The sequence below is a fragment of the Ambystoma mexicanum genome, chromosome 13, assembly GCF_040938575.1.
Source record: "Ambystoma mexicanum isolate Mex_15411 chromosome 13, UKY_AmexF1_1, whole genome shotgun sequence".
In the NCBI taxonomy this organism is placed as follows: domain Eukaryota; kingdom Metazoa; phylum Chordata; class Amphibia; order Caudata; family Ambystomatidae; genus Ambystoma; species Ambystoma mexicanum.
The window spans coordinates 617,462,036-617,483,155 of record NC_090938.1 but is presented as its reverse complement, the minus strand read 5'-3'; the positions used below and the strand labels follow the sequence as shown (position 1 = coordinate 617,483,155).

Here is a 21,120-nt window from a genome sequence, read left to right as displayed (position 1 = left end):
ACTGGGGTATTGTAAACGATTTTGTTCTTGTTTATAACTTAATCTGCATGCCTCCTCAGAGCCACCTCGTACCAGTACTATGACCTTCATGTCTCCTGTGTTCTTCTCCGTCCTAGAACCTTTGGTTTTAGCTTTATCCCCTGTATTACAGAAGTACATAGGATTACTTTCCACAAAATGGTTCTGTACAGTGGAGAAGGCTAGGGAATGTTGGGGAGTGACAATATTTAATGGGCTGCACCCCAGGTGATCGCCCTCGTCCCCAGAGGGGGAGTCCCTCCCCATGAGGTCCTCCCGAATTAAACCACCTCTACGGGTACTACTGGGTAGTGGCCACACCTCCCTAGCCTCAAGGAAAAGGGTTCCCCCATGGGGAGAAGTGATGACACCTTGTGAATCGTCACAATATGTACCTGTACATTTTGTAAAGAGCTTGTACATTGATTCTGAGCATGTGTCTTAATATCGTGTGTTGTAAAAACATGTAATGTAAGTGTGTGTGGTGTAAGAACATGTTACATAACAGCATGTGGCGCAAGTCTTTATGTCATAAGAGGGTGTGGCGTACAAGCGTTTCTCATAGGAGCGTGTGTCACACTAGCGTGTGTCACACGTGCAGGTCGTACAAATGTGTGTGTCATAAGAGTGCGTCATAGGAGCGTGTGCCATAGGAGCATCTGAAACATCTCCTTGTTGTTGTCCTCCTCCAGGCATTGGTATCTAAAACAAGTGTGTATCCCAAGTGCGAGTGTCGTAAGAGCATTTGTGGTAAAGCATGTGTGCCTTACAACACGCGAGTATTTGGTTTTAAGTCAAGTTTGAATTTGAGGTTAGGGTTTTCAATATGTACAAGAGGCGTATATGTGTTTTACAGTTCGTACATCTACTGAAAACTTACATCAAAGTCAGTCCTGGCTTTCATGTGAGGTTTCAGATGTATATTGGTGTATGTGCACCAAACGTACATATTCCACACATGTGTGCATTTATAAATAAAGTATGCCTTCATTCTGCTCACATACGATCTGCCTCCTATATGTATGAATGCTCACAATAGAGTGAGCTCTAACTTTGATGTTCATTTTCAATACTTACAAGAGGAGGCATACGAGTCTTCGTACATGTGCGCACTTTACATGTCGTAAAAAAGGACTTCAAATTCAGTTCTGACTTTGAGCAGAGTTTTCATATGTATAGTAGAGAACATGTGCGTAATTTACATCTTCTACATGTACATTTTGCAGGGAAGCTGTACAATATTTCAAAGGATGTGTCATAAAAGCATTTGTTGTAAGAACATTTAGCATGTGTGTGGTGTAAGAGCATGTTGCGTAACAGCATGTGGCTTAAGTGTATGTCATAAGATTGTGTGTGGTAAAAGTATATGTCGTGTGTGTGTCATAGGAGAGTGTGTCACATGTCCTATACATCTCCTGTACGTATGAAAACTTACATTGAAGATTTGACTTTGATGTCAGTTAAGTTTTCAATATTTACAAGAGGTGTCTATGGGTTTTATAGTTCATATTTGTATGCAATTTACATCTCCTGAAAACTCACATTAAAAACAGTGCCTACTTTCATGTGCGTTGTCAGACGTATATTAGTGTACAAGTACAAGTCCCACACTTATGTGGAGTTTATATGTAAAATTCATTCTACTCACGTATTATATGCCACCTAAACGTAGGAAAGCTCACATTAACGTGAGCTCTAACTTTAATGTGAGTTTTCAATGCGTACAAGGTGTATATGAGTTTAACAGTTCACACCTGCATACAATTTACATCTCCTGAAAGCTAATACTATAGTAAGACTTTGATTTGAGGTGTCATACATATAGTAGCGTACATGTGCATATTCAACATGTACGTGCAGCTTGTTTCAAAGATACACATTTATTCCGTGTATGTGTCAAATATAGATAAATCCCAAATTGTTAATCTCTCAAAATTGGCCATGCCGATTTACAATTTTATTTCAGTGCACCAATTGTTGATGAAATTTAGGTGCATGGCAAAAATTACAAAAATCTAAGCGTCCAATTGTAAGATATTTGGACCCACATTTTTTTATATGTGAAAACCCCATGTTAAAAGCTGTTCAAACTGCGATCGAAGTAAAAGATTTTTAAATATGACTAACCATGAACAATTCTGGCATGTTCCATGCAAAGGCCGATTCCCAAAAAATAGACAGTGGAATTTGTATTGAATTTTTCATGCAAGTCTTCAAAAAGGTTATTCGCAAAAGTTATTTTCTTAATCTCCATAGACAATTCATCTTAACCTTAACTATGTCATGTGCTCACCAGAAAAGGTATGTGGGCTTATAAAGACTTGAAAAGAAATCTTCACCTGAAATATGAATGTAATAAAGTAGAATAAATCCAAGACAAAGACAATTTACTGGAGCAAAAGGCTTACATTTCAGCTTATATGCCTACCCATAATGCATTGCTCATGTGCCTCCGAACTGGAGGCAAACTTCCAGAGATGAGAGACACACACACATATATACACACACACACTTCAATGATTTGTTTCAGAGATAAACCAAATCAAAGCACCTTTGATTAGAAGAGTCATGAAACCTGAGTAAGAAACAAAAATCCAACCTGTAATTTTTTCTCCCCTCCTCTTTGCATGGACATAATGATTTCTTTCACCCGGCCTGCATCCTTCATCGAAACCGTTTTCTTTTCTAATTCGGCAATCTACAACACAATTTTAAAAAAAATAGGTCAAGTCATCCTAACAGCAGAGTACTGTGCACCTGTGATCATCAAAGATACCAAGAGTGACTAGTCATTTTATTCTGAAAAGGGGAGTAGGGTTGTAGTTCATTCTGCTCTCTGACACGGCCCTGTGTACGGCACATTACAAAACCCCAGAAAATACATAAATATGTCCTGGCTCACCAAGTTTCATCACCTTAAAAGTGTGAATCCAGCCCTTTTTTTCCTTCTCCAAATGCCAATTATGCATATCCACAGACAGGCCGAGGGGCAGAGATTTTTATTTCATTGAATATTTATAAGGTGCTTATAACACAGGACACTGAATCTTGTCAGTGACTGTAGATGACACTGGCCAACATATTTAAGCCCAATCAGACGAACCAGAACTGTACAACACAAAGAACCAGGGTGAAATGATTTTTTTGTTTTTAAATAAAAGAGGATGGCTTACTGAGAAAGTTGAGGTATGACAAGCATATGTATTGTAAATATGATGTGTCCTTGAGAACAAAATAATATGTTCCTATTACGTGTTTGTGCCCCAACTACGTACTTCACCAACCCCAATCACCACCAGGTTATTTCACAGACATCAAACACTTGTTAACTCTATTTTAAGACACCAGAATGCAGTACTGAAAGTGTTTCTTGTTGTGACACATGTCCTCCTTAATAAAGAAACATAAATCCCAAAACAAAGTGAAATACAGACTATAGAGAATTTTTGGGAAAGATAAATTGAATAAAAAATGTCTACATTTTGTACATGGTGTGCAGGACGATAGGGTAAATGGACGCCATGTATAATTGTGTCACAATCAAAGACTCCATGTCCCTCTGCCTTGTCCCAGTACTTACCTGGGAGCCTCCAACCTATACGACAGGTCCCATTTTCCAAATCCCCTAATCCCACCCTTTCCAAGGAGGTTTAAACCCCCCCACCACCTTACCTAAATTGCCTAGTTAAAAAATGTCCTCCAGACAGGTGTTCAGGGTGAGTGAACTGCTTACCTTATTCCACAATCATTCTACTGCTGGGCTTTAGGAGCCAATGGTTTCAGTTCCCACACACTATATTCTGGATTTATAAAAGAGGTGGAATGGAGGGGGTGAGGTATCCTGGCTTTCTTGAGGGGACAGGAGGGCCAATTGAGAGTGAAGGAGGAGCGTGGGGTACGCAATGGAAGTTGGGGCACTGGAAAAAGGAAGGGACCAGAAAACAAGCCTTCTCTGCCTACGCCCCAAGACTATGGAACCTCCTCCCCATCAGCATCAGACTTGCACCCATTCTCCTGCAATTCAGAAAAGTACTCAAGACCCACCTCTTCAAGGAGTCTCTACTCCTCAACACCTAGGCCATCACGTCACCCCTGAGCCACCCGGTTCGCTAGACGCCGTTCATCCCTCTCCTCTGTGCCTCTCTTTATCCTACCCACCGCTGTATATATCTGTTCTGTACTTCTTAAAAGCGCTCAGTTATGCGTCTGTACTGTTGTATGTCTCTGTAAAGCGCACTGTTGCTTCTCTAAGCTAGGTCTGTGCTCAATAAATACATTAAATACATACATTTTACATTTTATTAATAATAATAACAACTGGTGGGTTATTTGAGGGCTGGTTCTCTTTGCTTTACGTTCCCTTTGCTTTAGGTGGCAGAATGAACTCTCTGAAGAAAAAAAGAGAAAAGGAAAATTGTAAGAAGATGGCGATCTGTCTTCTATGAAGTCCCATCACCGGTGGCACATTGGGCCCAGAAGGGGGTAAACAGAAGAAGCTGAAAAAGATGTCCAAGAAAAGGTGAAGCAGATTGTAAAGCGGGCTCTGCAAGAACAAAGAAGAGCCATGGAAAAAAGGAGGGACCCTCCTCTACCTCTCCCTCATCTTCAAGCACATTTTCCTCCTCCCCTACTTCATCTTCTGAGGAAAATCCAGATGCGAACAGTAAATATTTGGACAGGGAGGAGGTGGCTTATGTGCTACAGCAGCTCTCAGAGTGCATGGGCAGGGTTGGAAATTAAGAATTAATGAGCATGAGCTAAAACCAGCTCCTTGGTGTCGGCATCCCCAGTAGGCGTAGCCACCACTGGGAACCAGGAGCGAGCACACAGTACAACACAAATCTAAATCCCACAGAAGAGGTAATTCCTCTTTATTAACATTCTGAAATGCTAAAAGTAAGTTAATGTCACATATATATGTTTGGATGGCAACATATGGCCTGGGGAGCTAAAGGTAGCTTCTGATAGATGTTAGTTTCAGGCATACCAGGCTATCCTATGCTAGACGTAGGAGCTAAATAGTGTAAGGAAGACATGGATTCAAAGTAAGACAGACACGTGATCACAGTTCAAAAGGTGTTTATTAAACTGTAAAAATGGGTGAGAAAAACACTTAATCTAAACCTAAATCTAAGATTGGGGCAAGCTACGAGCACCAAATAATAATCATACAGTGGAGTCTTGTCAAATAAAAAAGGGCCTATACTAATAAAACCTATTGTCAATCCTTACCGCTATGCTACAAAAGACTGTGGGATAATGTTCACAAGAAAAGTGTTCACAAAATTATAAGTCTGAATGTTATGTCTGGGGTCACCCTTCCCATGTTTTTAGCACGGGACAAGGTGGGACTCTTGAGTAGAGCCCACTTCTGGGTTTCTCTGGCAGAAGCTTACAGTTCCTTTTCCTCAATATCAGTGCCTTCTGTGCCCAAGTCTCTGTGATCCAAAAAATGTCTCGTGCTTCAGAGGCACAGATATGCTATATACAACAAAACAAAAATGTTTCTTCTGTTAATCTTCACATCAGGCGATTACTCTTCGCCCTTAGATCCCCCTCAGCCGGGCTCCGATCCTTCTCTCACGAAAGCCTCCCTCAGTTGGGCTCGGACCAATAACTTCACTGTGGACATCCCTCAGTCGGGTTCATGCTTGTCATCAGTATGTGCATGGGTGTATCACTATTCACCCCAATTCACAGGCATACCTCAGTCGGGTTCACGTTTGCCCTTCTCACTGTAGGAGTATGGGCTGCGCATTTCAACATATGGACTCCGCATTTCACATTCACATTTTAGTGAAGGTTTAAACTACAACTAGGGCCAAGTGTGTGAAAATCATTGCTGGAATCAAGGGTGTGAGTCCGAGGCAGAATTAAACAAATACCAATGCACAGAGCACATGCTAGAAGCAATCACTTTGGTCCATGTTGATATTTCAATGAACTGAACTCCTCTAAATAGAATACTCACTAAATATAATACTAACCTAAATCTAACATACTAATTAACCCAACCCCATTTAACCTGTAACTGAATCCCATAATAACATTTAGTGCAAATTAGTCCATGATGAAATAAACTGGATGCAGATTGAGCCAATGCTCTGGAATTGGGAAAGAAAAATGTGACTTTAAACGTGCAGGCTGAATCTGCGCTGTATGGTAAGCTGAAAAATTTGAAGATCTGTTCTGCTAAAGACCTGGCTGGCTAAGGCTGAAATTGAGGCGGTCGCTCTCCTGGGTTGACGATGAAACGGCAGTCTCCAGAATCCTTATCTGGGTTGACACTGTGAGAGGCAGGCAGAAAGCTGGGGAAGATTTCACTGCCAAGTTGAGTCGGGAATATCGCCAACAGATGTAGGTAACTATGAGAGTAATTGAGGTGCTGGTGATGTGAATGATACTATGTAGCACACGTTAAATAGGTCAGTTCACCTTAGGTGCTGCATTAGAGATTTGAATTTCAACGTGCATGTACTACTGTGTTCATATTTCTCAAAGTCGTGTTGTTTTTTTTTTTAAGGGTATTTTTCTTGCCAAGTTTTACAAAGCGAAGGTCATTTGGCAGAGCTTTGCACAGATAGAGCGCTGAAAGTCATTGCAAGAAAAAAAAGTACTTGCACTGTAAAGTACAATGTGGGCAGAAGTGTCACTCTGTGTAACTTGCATAATTTTATGATTAAGAACAAATTTTAAAAAGTAATATAGTCTCATTTATTCTGCATTCAGTCCCTTTGATTTGACATGCATAGAGAGATGCAGACGTGTGAGAAGAAATATCTCAAAGCGAAACAGCCGCAGTGAATTGTTTTATTTAGAGAGGCTGAATGAATGTGTTGGGTTTCAATTGCATGCTTTACATTTGTTGAAACTCAGCCAAAAGGGCATAATGTGGTATTGTACACAAGATACCACACAAGGGCATGAGCCATCTATTGAGAATGTATTAAGTCTTGTATTTGTCTGTTGTTAGTGACCCTGGCAAAGATAATTACTAGGCAGTATTCTGAAATTAGTCTCACCACTATAAAAAAGAATACCACTATAAAAAGATACCACCAGATACCACCATAGAAAAAAATACCACAAAGTGATAGATATAACCCCAAAATATATCTAACACTCTCACAGTTCACTTTGTTTTCTTACAAATGTGGCATTCACTTCCCTTAGCATTCTCCTGGCATCCCTCAGTCGTGTTCACACTTCAACAAAAATGTATTATAGGCCCCTTAGGTTCTTCCCTTTACCCAAGTCCGGGTCTCAGCCCTCAGTCAGGATTTCTCTTGAGCCCCCAGTCAGGCATCACTTTACTTCCACGACGTGTCAAAGACTTTCGACTGTACAAGGGGTTTGGCTTGACCCTCGTATGACCACTTTAACACCTCATGCCGGCCTCCCTTAAGGCCTCTTGGTACTTGCAGTTTGCTCAATACATTCTCACAGTTCAGGAGAGGGGTACCAGCCAGAGTCCTTCGAATGAGCACCCACGTGGCACCGGACCACTGTCTCTGGTACCAAATTTACTCACAAAAAAACCTTTGTCTGTCATCTTCTTCCTTCGTATACAATGTTGCCACTGCAACCTTGAGCTTGACACAATCCGGTCCACTATCTGTTTCCTCCGACTCACTGGCTCTGCTGGACTCGCTGGCTTCTCTTTTGGCGCTGCAGTCAAGGACGGTACCACAATGGCGACCGCTTCTGCCCGCCCTGGCAATCAGTGCGGGAGGGTCCCATGTACCGCTGACATCGGTCACACCACTCGCCAGCTGCGATTCCAAGTCTTACGTTTCCTTTCTCTGAGGCTTTGCGGGTCTGGGATGAAAAGGGCAAGGGCAATTCCCTCCTGGTCGTGCTCTCAGGTCCCAGCGACTCAACTGCCGTCCCGGATTGGCTAGTTCTTCGTGCGTTCAGCCTTGCTCAAAGTGTGCTCTCGTGCGCCGCCTTTTATCCTTGTCGGGAAGACAAAGGGCAGTCAGGTGTGTGTAGTTATCAGCAATTGCCAGACTCTGCCTGACCCTTGTGGTGGGACAGGTCAGGTTTTCACAGTGAATTATAGCCCTCGTAATCCCATGGGGATTTTTCATACCTCCTAGTTCACCAACCCTCGTACAGGGGGGTTGGTACATTTGGAAGGGTGAGAATTGTAGGGTTTGTGAAATGAATGGGAAAAATCCGTAAAATTATCATTTGGAGATTTGTTGAGGGAATGACTGGGATTATTGTTGTGAAATGAGTAGGGGGGATTGTGGGAACTGTAGTGTATTGTCAAAGCAGACAGAGTTTGGGAAATAATAATCAGAGGGACGGGGAGACGAATGACTAGGAGTACTCTGGTAGGCAACCGGAAAATAGGGGTTCCGGGAGATGTTTCCCATTACAATGAGGTTTGGGTACCTAATAGGTTTACCAGACGCGGAAGGCTGAAGTAAGGGAGATTCATTGGGTGGAAGGGAGGTTGATTTGGAACAGCCTTTAAGAGCCTCAGGGACTTTGTCCTCCTCGTCCTCCTCACTGGTGCAGTATCGTGTCTCACCTAGGGTATTCCGCAGAGCAAACCCAGGATCCCCTACGCAGGTGATCCTCTCTCGCTTGTCCACCCCCAAGGTTGGGATCTGACGGCGCCAGCCCCTGCCTGACCACCTGAATAAGGGATTCTCTGGATCTACTCTGGAGAATACCCTCAGGTTTCTCACAATAGCACCCAGCTATTTCGAACCATGCAAGGGCTTTGTGGATCCTGCCACTCATGGGCCCCCCTTTGGAAACGAGGATTTTCAAATGCAAGCATTTTCACAATGTAAGACTTACTTTAATTGCTGATAACGGAGAAAAGAGAGCATATACAGATGTCCAGGTTTATGGCCACGCGTTATCCCTTGAATGGGGAGGAGAAGAGCGTGTCAGAGTCAACTGAGGTGGATCCAATTCTTTATAGTATGGTGGGGTGTTCTTCAAAGGCAGCTGAGGAAGTGGCGGTCCGCAACCCAGTAGACAAGACGATGGGCTAGGCACTCATAAAAGCTTATGCAAGGGGCAGAGGAGGGTTGTATTTGAAGACTAATACCTAAACGGATTTAAGAAACTGCAAATAGCCGCTGAGGATTTGAAGGGAGCGGGTTGTGTCCTTATCCTCAGGGAGATGCAGAAACAAGGGGAATTACTCTCTTATGATGGGATCTGGGGGTCAAACATTGCCATGGTATCCGGCACACTGATGGGTCTCAGAAAGTGAATGAGCTGAAACTTCCCTTTGAGTGATGTATGCTGTTTGGTGATAGGTTGGAGGACAAGCTCCACAAAGAGGAGAAAAAGAGAAAAAGAGAAAAAGAGAAAAAGAGAAAAAGAGAAAAAGAGAAAAAGAGAAAAAGAGAAAAAGAGAAAAAGAGAAAAAGAGAAAAAGAGAAAAAGAGAAAAAGAGAAAAGGAGAAAAGGAGAAAAGGAGAAAAATTCCCCCCAGGTGTCCCGACAACCACTGTGGGCCGGCTAGAGCTCTTTGTTCTTTGCAACAATATGGGCGGAATTCATCTCAGATGCCTGGGCTACCAGGACAGTCAGGTGGGGTTACCGACTGAATTCACAAGGCCACTGTCTCTACAGGAATAGAGATGACAGTTCTGGGGATCTGGCCCAAGAGGAAGTGCATGCACCTGGGGATCCAGAGGTTACTGACAAGGAGGCCATAAGGAGAGCCTTGGTCAATGCAGAAGGTCAAGGGTACTTGCTATTCAACATTTTTATTGTACCAAAGGACATGTTTTATGTATTGTTTATGTTTCATGTATTATGTTATTCCATTGTACAGCGCTTTGGTGTAAGGCGCTTTATAAAATCAATAAATACAAATTGTTCCTGAGCCTGAAAAGCCTGAACAAATGTAATGAAGAGCTCCCTTCAAGATGGAGACACTACAGAGACTCCTGCCTTTAATCTCCAGGGTGATTGGCTGGTGTCTATAGATACAATCGAGCTCCTATCTGGGCGTCACAACATAGGTTTATCAGATTTGCAGCAATGAAGAGCAACTTTCAGTCCAGGAACATCTCTTTGGCCTCAGTTCAGCTCTGAAAGCTTCTGGCTCCTCTAGTAACCATCCAACATTTGCACAGGGCATTCAGTTTTTTTCCTTACCTGGACAATTGGTTGATCAGATCAGCTGCCAGATTAGTTACTCAGGCTCATGTGCAAAGGACCTGTTACGCTCCAACCGAATGGGGGTTCCTGGTGAACTGTAGGCAAATGGCATCTGGGACCATCGCAATCCCTGACCTTCGCAAGTGCTCAGTTCACCACGAGGTAGGAGAGGGTCTTTCTCCCAGGGTACAGGGCAAGTTCCCCTCAGAAGTGACCGAGGTCTGTCACAAGGAGGGACTCAGCTTAAGCCAGGGCTCTGCTTCGGGTTCATGGTCTTGTGTGTCTTCCTGGTGTCCTGGGCAAAGTTGCACTTATGACCGTTAGTCTCTCACATTCACAGGCTCTGGGTCCCTGTAACCGATCTTCTGATGGGTATGAGCCTGAAACCTCTGACCAGGATCACAATTACTATGAACACCAGCAGAATTAGTTGGTGGTCGGGGGGACCAACTGTCAGCACCTACATCAGGAGAAAAGGAGGCCAAACGAAGGGATCATTCATCCAACTGGAAGGAGCTGGCAGCCATTGGCAGGGCCCGGAAGGCCTTCTCTGCCCTGGTTACCTACCGGGCAGGTATGGTCAGGAGAGACAACTTTTCAACAGTGGCATATATCAATCACAAGGGGGAGAGGGACAAGGTCCAGGCCCGTGGAGATTCTGGCAGAGGAAATTGGTCAGGGGCAGAGGCTCACTTGGTGTTCCTGGAGGCAGCTCATCTCAAGGTGTGGGCAACTCAGTAGCAGACCATCTGAACAGGGTTTTCTTATGCTCTCAGAGCTCACCCTTCATGCAAACATGTTTCAAGAGATATGTTGCAGGTTTGGGAACCATGTTCTTGATCTCATCACTTCTCCATGTATGGCAAAGCTGGGGAGGTTCTGCTCCAGATTTGTATCCCAAGGGGTGGATGCCATGAGTATGGAGTGGTCCAGCGGGCTCTTATACATTCCCCGCCCCCAGATTACTCAGATTCCAGGGTCTGGGGAAGATCAGCACCAGCCAAGTGGAAGTTATACTAATTGTCACTATATGGACCAGAAGAGGCTTTTTTTTCAATCCTCCTGGTACTAATAGTGGCTCTGGCATTCAGGAAGCACTGGGTGGAAAAGGGAAAAGGGGATCAGTGGGTGGGAAAATTGCTGGGGAGCTTTCCAGTATCTAGAAATCTGTCCTATGCAGGCTTGCTCCCTTGTGATGTGCCACTAGTATTGTTATTTCTGAAGGTCCCTCCTTTTGAACCTACCTTGTCCAATGACTTTAAATTCTTAAGGCGATTTTCCTTGTTTCCATCTCATCAGCTCTGAATTTGGGGGAGACATGGGATCTGTTGTGTTCTCACCCTTATCTTAAGGCCTTGCCTGACACCATCATTTTGCAACTTGGACCAGGTGGTGGCAGGTGTCAAAATGTGACAGATATCAGAACATGTTATGGCAAGCCTTCTAACAGGATCCTTGCTCCCCAGAGAAGGTCTTGCATCGTCTAGATGTACAAATAACTATTCTGGAAAACTTGCAAACGACAGAAACTGCCAGGAAGAACGACAATCTCCTGATCAAAATTGGCCCATGAGAAGATGAACAGAAGGCATCTGTGGCAACTCTCAACAGATTCGTTCTGGCATTCATTACAATGGCATATGCAGAAGATGGCAGGTCTCCTCCAGGAAAGGTCCAGGGGCTCTCGTCCAGGGGAATTACCACATAATGGACTAATGTGCTGTTACACGCAATAAATATGTAGAGTGGCCACATGAGCAGACTCAAACAGGCTTCTTACCATGGTGGACCATGAATGAAGGGCTTTATTTGAGGCAAGTGTTTTGAACTCTGGGTCCGCTGAGGCGCGGTATCCGGAGGTCTGATCAATAAAGCCATTAGGAGGGTGGAGCAACATTTCCTACGGTCTCTGTGGTTTCTTTCCATAGGTCCCTCCATTGATTCACTGGTACACTTCACTTGTAGGTACTGGGGCGAGGAGGAGGCATGTCTAGGTAATGATCGGATTATTTACCAGTAATCATTACACCTCGTCTAGTCCTACACTTCCTCATCAAAGTAGTTACTGTCCATCACACTATCATGATGTAGTAGGTGCCCATGATCCCGTTGGAAAGTATAACTAGGGATTGTGGGTGAGGGCAAGGTTTCATACCTCCTGTAGGGTAAGGTGGCAAGATTAGGTAAAATGGGTCCTGTCGTAGAGGCAGGCGTCTGTTTTGTAACTACTGTGACAAGCAATAGTAGGGTGAAGGGTAATGACTATTACTGAAGTAATCCGATCATTCCTTTTTTTTTAAATGTGTTACAAATTGCCACACATTTGACTTAGTAAATTAATGCAAAGAAAATGCTGTGGAATGAGAAAGTCTCCCTATCCAAACATACTCCACTTCCCAGGTCCCTCAAAGAATCAGTGGCAAAGCTGAACTGTTTTTGACAATTTCCTCATATGGAGAAAAAACCAAATTATTCAGATAATTTGCCTACCCATAGCGAGTTGCAGTGTATCTCTGATCTGGATGTGAAATTCCAATGCGGCTTTTCAGCTGAAATGAATATTCTCAAATTGTTTTTGTTGTGAAATGTCAAGTTGTAAAGTGGCAGTCCAGCAAGATCTCAGACCTCAAGGTGATCTTGCAAGAGTGGCATTAGGCATGAGCACAAGAGGCGTTTGGAAGACGTATGCATGGACTGGACACTCAGCTCTTGTGCTCCTCATTAGTGCACACTAGACTTGCACAACAGAAGGCAACATGCACACAATGCTCATATTGTAATGTGTGAACACTACAAGTGCAGTAACAATTTTGAGTGCTTCATTGGTGTGTAAGGCCACTAAATAATTGTCGACAAGTACGGGATCTGAGATTAAGAAGGTTGTTCCCGGAAAGCACAATGCAAGGATCCACACTGCCACTGCCGTTCTTACTGATACCAGTTATTATTATTACTTTTGAATTTGTAAAGGGCACTAGCAGCCCGGAGGCATTGAGGCGCTGTTGCAAGAAAGTGTTTGTTACATGGACAAAACAATGTGCTCAGGGTTACAGTGAGCGTGTAGCCTTACAATGTAGAAGTGGGCGATAAAGGCTGGTTACATGTTAGATTATCATACAATGCAAGGAGGGTTGCACAGCACAGAATGAATATAAGTGTATAGCCGGCCAAAGGCTATTTAGCCGGTCAGGACCACGTTAAAAAAACTGCAGAGTTTTTATAGCTTTCCGGAAAGCTATGTGGGAGTCAATGCTTCTGAGATGTGGTGGGAGGGAGTTCCAGTGGGTTGAGGCCATGACAGGGAAACTGGAGCCTCTTGCGCGAATCCTCAATGTCTTGGCAATGGTGATTCGATTTGTGTAGGCAGTTCTGGTGGGTCTGCCTGCAACCGTTTTGGCGATTCTCTGTGAAAGGTAAAGGGGAGCAGTGTTGTGGACACATTTGTGCGTGAAGGCGAGAGGTAGGCCATTGATTCCTTTATACCAATGGGAACCACTATTTGCCACATACATAGATGCCGTGGGATCATCCGATTATGGAAAGAAAGCCATCGTATTTAATGCTATGGGCGTGGAAGGACAAAGAATATTTACAGTGTTAAATGCGGAACCTGCAATAGATTATGTTGTTGATTTATACAAAGAAGCGATCAGGAGAATAGTGAAGAGACTTTCAAATAAGAAAATCATTGTGCTACACAGGATTCGGTTCGATGCCAGATGGCAAGAAAATGCTGAAGCGATTGAGGATTACGTCACCAGACTACGAGAAATTGCATTGTTGTTCAATTTTGGGAACAATGTGGAGAGTATGATAGGGGATAACTATGTATGTGAACAGTAGAAAGACCCAAGATAAATTCATATTGGAGAAGGAAATTAAACTAGATAACGGCATTCAAATTGCCATAGCTGCTTAAGAAACAACTTGGAGCGAAAAGAATTGGCAGGAAGCACTGTGAGCAATGAGGTACACCCACTTCAATACAAAATGGGTTGAGAGACGATCACTCCAGAGAAGATACAGGCAGAGGGAAAGACCCAATAAGATGCCATGAGTGTGGCAGTATAAGACACCTAACAAATGAAAAACAATGTTCGGCAAGAGGTGAGGAATGTGACAATTACAAAAAAAGAGGGCATTTTGCTACAGTGTGTAGGTGGAGGAGAAGAACAGTGACGACGATCGAACTAAGAGATGAAAGAACAGAGGATGAATCATCTGAAAAAGACCACACAACCATTCTTATGGTAAATCTGGGACAGTGCAGGAGAGAAAGATCTCACTGCGTTATAAAGTCAATGGCAAAGAATCCAAAGCGATAGCTGAATCTGGGTGACACATGATCATACTACTACCCATAAATATGTACAAGGAAACTATGGGAAAACAAGAAGTGGAATTACTCAAAACAAAACAGCAACCAAACGTGTTTGGAGGTTCCGGCATACAATTGTTAGGTTACGGAAGAGGGTGGGAGGAATATAATGGTCTGAGAGAAAGGACCAGCTCTGCTGGGATGGGGCAATTCAGCGAAGCTGAATATAAAACTAGATCTAAATGCAAATGATCAAGTATGGTCCTTAAAATGGAAAGAAGCCTCACTGTCCAAGGAGGAGTTGCCTAAGCTGTATTTGGAGACTCTATGATGCATAATAAACGATGTGCACACAATTTGTCTACGACAAGGGGCGGTTCCCAACAAGCACAATGTCAGACCAGTGCCTGCCACAGCCAGGAGAAACTGCAGAAGATGATGAAAGAGGGTGCCATAGATGCAGTGGAATCCTCATAATGGCTAACCCTAAGAAACCCCAGTCAAAGACCCTAAGGATATGAATAGAAGCATAGTACTTTTCTAAATTACACAAAGGACATGCTTACCATCAGATTAGTCTGCACATGGATTCAAGACCACTCATGTCATTCATCAGTCCATTTGGTACATACCAATTCACCTGAATGTCATTTGGGCAATCATCAGCTACTTCTGCATTGCAAAGAATGATTGATTTGTTATTAAGCAAAATTGGAAATTCGTCTCATTTTCAGGATGACCTTCTTGTCTATGGGGAAGATCAGAAGACACAGAACAAAGTAGTCAAAGAAGTCCTAGGGAAGTTGCAGGATGCAGGAGTGAAATTAGGATATGAAAAATGCAAACATCGAGGCACAGGAAAAGGAATTCCTGGGATACAGAATATCTTCTGGGGGCATCAAACTCAAAAGAGACCTTCTACAAACAATAGTGAATACTCCAGCTCCAAACAACAGGGACGAGTTGTGTTCCTTTTTAGGTTTTACAGAATACTATTCAAAGTGTTTGCTGCAGTTCTCAGAGTTGACGGCAGAAATGAGAGAACTGTTAAACATTTTTTTTTAAAGAAATTTAAAAAAAGAGGCAGACTATGAGTGGACGGCTGCAAAGGAGAAGGAGTTTGAAGATGTCAAAAGGAGGATTGTGGAAGCGCTGTTTCAATACCATTTAACCCACAATGGAAAACATATCACTACAGATGCCAGTGCGAATAGCTATGGAGCCATGTTAATGCAGAAAAGAGGCGATGTAGAACACAGAGTTGCATTTGCATCCAAGGCACTGTTGAATGCGGAAAAGAACTATTGAACTATCGAGAAAGAAATGGCATGTACATGGGCAGCAGAGTCTTTTAGGACAAATGTGTGGGGAACAAAATGTTTATCTAGTGACGAACCATAAACCGATAATACACATGTTGAGCCCAGGAGGTATGAAAACGTCCACGCCAAGATTAGCGCAAACTGCAGCAAAATTATGACTTACTACTGTGACGATCCTACAGATGGCGTCACTCCTCCCAAAGGCGGATACCTTTCCCATCAGGCTAGGGTGATGAGTCAACTAACCGACAGTCCCCTAGGGGTGGTGAAATGCGGGAGGTCCTTCTAAGGAAGGTCTCCCCCTCCTAGGGACTAGGACATAAATCTGGGGCAAGACCTTGCTAACCCTCAACCACACAGTACAGTGATAACACCAAGTCCGTCTGGGGTGAGGGAAATCCATGCCATGATGAAACTCCCTTTCCCTTATACCCTTGAGACCTTGATCCTATAAAATTGTGACAAACTCTTCAGAAAGTGTCAATATGTACTTGGATCATACCCTTTATCCCAAGTCTGTTATTTTGGATGTTATTAAGAAGCCCAAGCCAGATTAATTCTAGCTTTTCTTTTAGCAGTACTGAAAAGGAAAGCAGTGAAAGAAGACTAGCCCGTTGTTAAGGGTTGAAAAGACTGAAACAAAGAACACCAGAACGTTACAGAGAAGCGTGAGGAGAGTTTCCACAGGATCCATCATTCAAAGCAACATTACGCTGGGGAGGACCGAAATATGCAAAATAGAAATAGAGGTGCGACTAAAGAGGTAAAAGGGTAAGCCGGCAGGAAGCCAGCAAGACCTTGGAAAGTACAACCTCCAAACTTGAGAGTTAACCAGGAAAAAGGAGCTGTTCACCACCAGAGGACAAAATTGGTAGAAGGAGTTCTTCGTCGTGTTGTGGCCCGGCCGGAGCCCGTGCAATTCGGGTTTGATGAGAGGTGGTGTGAATCCATAAGGAGAGCCCAGCAAGCCAAGAGGCCGCAGTCGAGCCTGTGAAACTGTACAAGGGCTCTGGGAGACCGCAGTGAGGTTGATCTCCTTAGTCATCATGACAAAGAGCTGGACGCCCAAGACGCGTCTTGCAAGTCGGTGGGAGACCGGCTCGGCAGAAACAGAGGGCAGGTGGTAACCTGTAGAGGGTGGACCACCCGGGTCCGACATCAGTGCCAAGACCACCTTCCCCAGCCTATGGTGGAACCGTGTAGGCGAATATGTGGAAAGTAGAGAGACTGTTGTGGTGGTGTGACCTGGCATGGGTGGACCGAGCGGACCGACAAATGCGCCAAGACCGCCAGGAGTACCTGGCCGCAAAGAGAAGCAGGCCGCAGAAGTAGCATTGAAAAGAAGAAATAGAAGGAGTGGACCCTCGACCCCTGTCAAAACCGGTGAAGGGTTCGCCGGGAGAAGGTAACGGGAACAAGGATAAGTCCGGGAGGGGGCCGGGAAAACATGAGACTGCGAATCATGAGGAAGCAGACAAAGTAGTGAATTGCTCTGGGCAACCCTCCAGACCATCCTGGGTCGGGAGGGTGGGACGAAGCCTGATTTGCATATGGTCTTTCACCTTTTGTAATGGCTTGCTAGATGAAGAACGATGGTCTGAAGGATTGCCCAGAGCAATGCCAGAGATTAGGATGAATTCCAAACCTTCCAGCCATCACCTCTTGTTGTGTATGAATCACTTTGTAACACAATTCCCATGGCAATTCCACAAGAGTGTGGGATTCAGAGAGTATCTTCATCGTCCCATTGGGGCAACGTAAAGAAAGCAGAACGTGTTAAAAGCTCTTTGAAAGAATTGCAAGTTTTGGTAAAAACCATACGAACACTGGGGAATCAGCTAGGAGAAGAGAGTCATTCAACCTCGTAGAACTTTTATTTCTTTGAAACCTTGGAACATTTCTAGAACTTTTCTTTTGAGAGACTTTCACCCAGGAGAAGGGAGCCATTCTCCTGGGCTGAGATAAGACCTTGAACATGAGTTGTAGTGATAGGGATAACATAGGAGTTGTTGGACCAGGATGGTGCTTATTGATTTGGACTTTCAAGGACTTCCTGACAAGCATCTGAGTTTCTTTAGTTTAGGTAGGGAAACCCCTTTAGGATTAGGGATAGGTCATTTTATTTTTCTCCATTTCATAAAAGTCTCTAGCAATCCCCATGGCACCACTTTGTCAGTCTCTTCATTTCCTTATCGCCACCCCACCTATAACTGGATGGAAAAAGTCTCAGGCAGACTATGTGTCTAGATTACCAGGTGTAAAAGGAGGACATCACACATTTCTACGTGAAAAATGTCTCGTATCATCAGAAGATTTAGGAAGTGTGGAATTTCTCAAGATGAGTGAACCACATTGGAGACAGGAAATGGCCATGGACACGAGTATACCTAAAATGATGACCGGATAAATAATGGATGGCGAGATGAAAGGGCAGTAACAGAGAGCCTCTGATCCTCTTGGAAAAGCAGATGAACTTTATGAGGCAAATGGGTTAATTTTCAGAAATGACAAATTAAAACCACACATAATGCTGAGATATGCCAAAATGGACCACGTCCATTTGGGTAACTTAGGCACAAATATGACAAGCAGAAGAATCAAATAATCTTATTGGTGGCCAAGTATGGTCAACGGCAAAAGCCCAAACTGGGGAGATGCCACGAATGCTTGGACTGCGACAAGCACCTGAAATTGAGACACACCCCCCCTCTTACCCACAAAAATACCAGAAGGAGCATGGGAAAAAGATAGGACTGGACTTCATTAATCCATTAGAGACCATGCACCCGGAACATAAATATAGCATACTGATAGCAGAATACCTGTTCAAATGGACAGAAGCCATATTCTTGTTGGACATTACAAAGACTGCGATTGAAACTCCAAAGAAATGCTGCTCCAAAGGGAGGGGATTCCGAGAGAACTAATAAACAGACATTGGGGCCAATTGACATCAATAGAAAAGACCAAGATCCTGGAAAAACATAATATCAAACAAGTAAAAGCAGCCTTATATGAATCAAAAGCTAATGGGCTAGACAAGAGGACTAATAGGTTCATAAAGGATGCCATTCAACTTTCCACAGCTTCAGGCATGAATCCAAATGACACGGTCATGGAAGCAATAACAGCTTACACGCTGAATCGAATGCACCACCACAATATCGCCTTTCCACATGCAGAGAGGGAGAAGAGTTGCTTCCATACTAGTGCCCCCGTGGCTCTCCAGTATAGGAATAGACATGAAAGACATATGGATGATCAAGAAAAGCAAGCACTGAATGAAGACAGGGTAAGAAGGTTGTAGACAGGTCCAAAGAGGGAGATACCATAAAAGTAAAACTCACACAAAGACAGAACAACAGAATCCCTATTCAGTTATCCCATGAAGGTAAACAAGAAAGTAGAGCACCAATCATGTGTGCCCCCAAGATGGAAAGATGTTCACCAAGGGACACAAGACAGACACGTTGAAGGGAATCTAGGGAAAGTGGCCAGTGGGCAAGGAGCAGAACGAGGACAGTATCTAAAGAGCAGTGTAGAAGATCATGAACATGTTCCAAGTGGCAGTGACGTGACTGGAAGCAAGTGTCCAGGTGGACATGTCAAGAGAACAATGAGAATCGGGGAGGGAGGAAGATAGAGAAGTGGAAAGTGAGTTAACACCGAGATCGGAAGCAACCAGGTACGACGATTTCATGATGGAATGAACCAGACATGTCTTCTCAAGGAAAGGAGGTATGTAGAGCTGCAGCCTTGCAAGACCCCGAAGCGATCTTGCGAGAAAGGTGGCCGACATGATCGAGGGAAGTGCAGAGCGGATGCACGGCACTCGTGCTCCTCATTAGTATGCACTAAAGACTTGCACAATAGAATGTAGCAGTAAAACAAAGTTCAACTTGTAATACCTACCTTTGTGGATCATAAGGCACAGTGACAACTGAATAGAGAGCCGAGTCCTGCCTTTGGCGGTGGGGGGGGAGGGGGGAGCACGACAAAAGTGCAGCCTCAAATGCCCCAATACACTTCATGCCACAACCAAAGTCCAGCAATACAGTTCACACCATTGTAAGTGATAACAATGAACATGAAGAACATAACTGTCATTTTTCAACAACTCTCTGTTAAGGGAATGCAGACACCAAATGTAACGCGGGTGGGCAATTCTGTTTTCTCAAGTTGTGGAATGAAAGAATGCACTTTTTTCATGTAAAGGAAATCATACATCAGAAGTTACCAAATAAAAATGCAGGTGCCAAATTATTTAAAGAAATCAGGAAATGAAGAGTTTTTACTTTTTTGCAAAATTGGTAACTGGTTACACTTTTGAAATTAGATTTCTATTTCTATTGTTTTATATAGCACCTCACACCCAAAGGCCTCAGAGCGCTGACAAGACGAACAAGACAGACCACACAAACTCAGTCTTAAAATACCTTCTTAATCAAACCTCTATTCAGGTTTACCCTTATCAAAGAGGAAAGTCTACAAATGTGTCAAACCCTGGCAGTGATGGGATCGTCCTCGGTGATAACAGCAATGTCGTAGCCCATGCATCAAAGCCAGTACCTACATACTTTTTTAACTGAAAGCGTGGATAGGCCATGTGTGCATCCCTATTGGAGCGCAAATCTCGCCTAATGGGTGCCCTATTAATGCGAGAAATAAGATATTCAGGGGCAACCCCAGACAAGCACTTGAAGACAAGGGGGTTCAGTTTGTACTCCACTCTCTGCTCTACAGGTAACCAGTGTAACCTCTGCAGAGCCTCGGATACATGTGCTCATCCCTAGTCCACACACTGACTGCTCCATTCCAAGTGGTTTGCAATTTCTTCACATTGTGCTGTGAATGTCCAACCCACGGACTATTACAAAAATCGACCTTTGTATTAATAGTGGCAGATGCTACTACTGCCTTATTCTGAGCAGATTCATATGGATGAATCTGCCACAATAATCTGATCATGTATGAACATGATGATGAGCTTAAGTGTGCCACCTGCTTATTAAAAGATAGAAAGAAGTCAAAAAAAGACTCCCAATGTTTTAACATGCTGTGCCACTTCAATTACATTATCTGCCATCATTAAAATGACTATATTGTAGCTCAATTTTCTTTAGTCTCGCACCTGTTTCCATAATCAATATCTCTTTTCTTGTGTTGTTTAGAGCTGTGGAGTTGTTAGCTATCCAAAACTGCATTTAGTCTCGCACCTGTTCCCATAATCAATATCTCTTTTCTTGTGCTGTTTAGAGCTGTGGAGTTGTTAGCTATCCAAAACTGCATTTAGTCTCGCACCTGTTTCCATAATCAATATCTCTT

At 43.6% G+C, this 21,120-nt stretch overlaps 1 protein-coding gene across 1 annotated transcript in view; it reads right to left on the bottom strand.

Annotated features, from left to right (window-relative positions):
- NT5C3B (5'-nucleotidase, cytosolic IIIB) overlaps positions 1-21,120 on the bottom strand; it is a 197,050-nt gene that overhangs the window by 157,526 nt on the left and 18,404 nt on the right. The window contains exon 2 of the mRNA XM_069634503.1: positions 2,618-2,716. Coding sequence (XP_069490604.1) covers positions 2,618-2,716 — 99 coding nt within the window. The remainder of the gene's footprint in view (positions 1-2,617; positions 2,717-21,120) is intronic.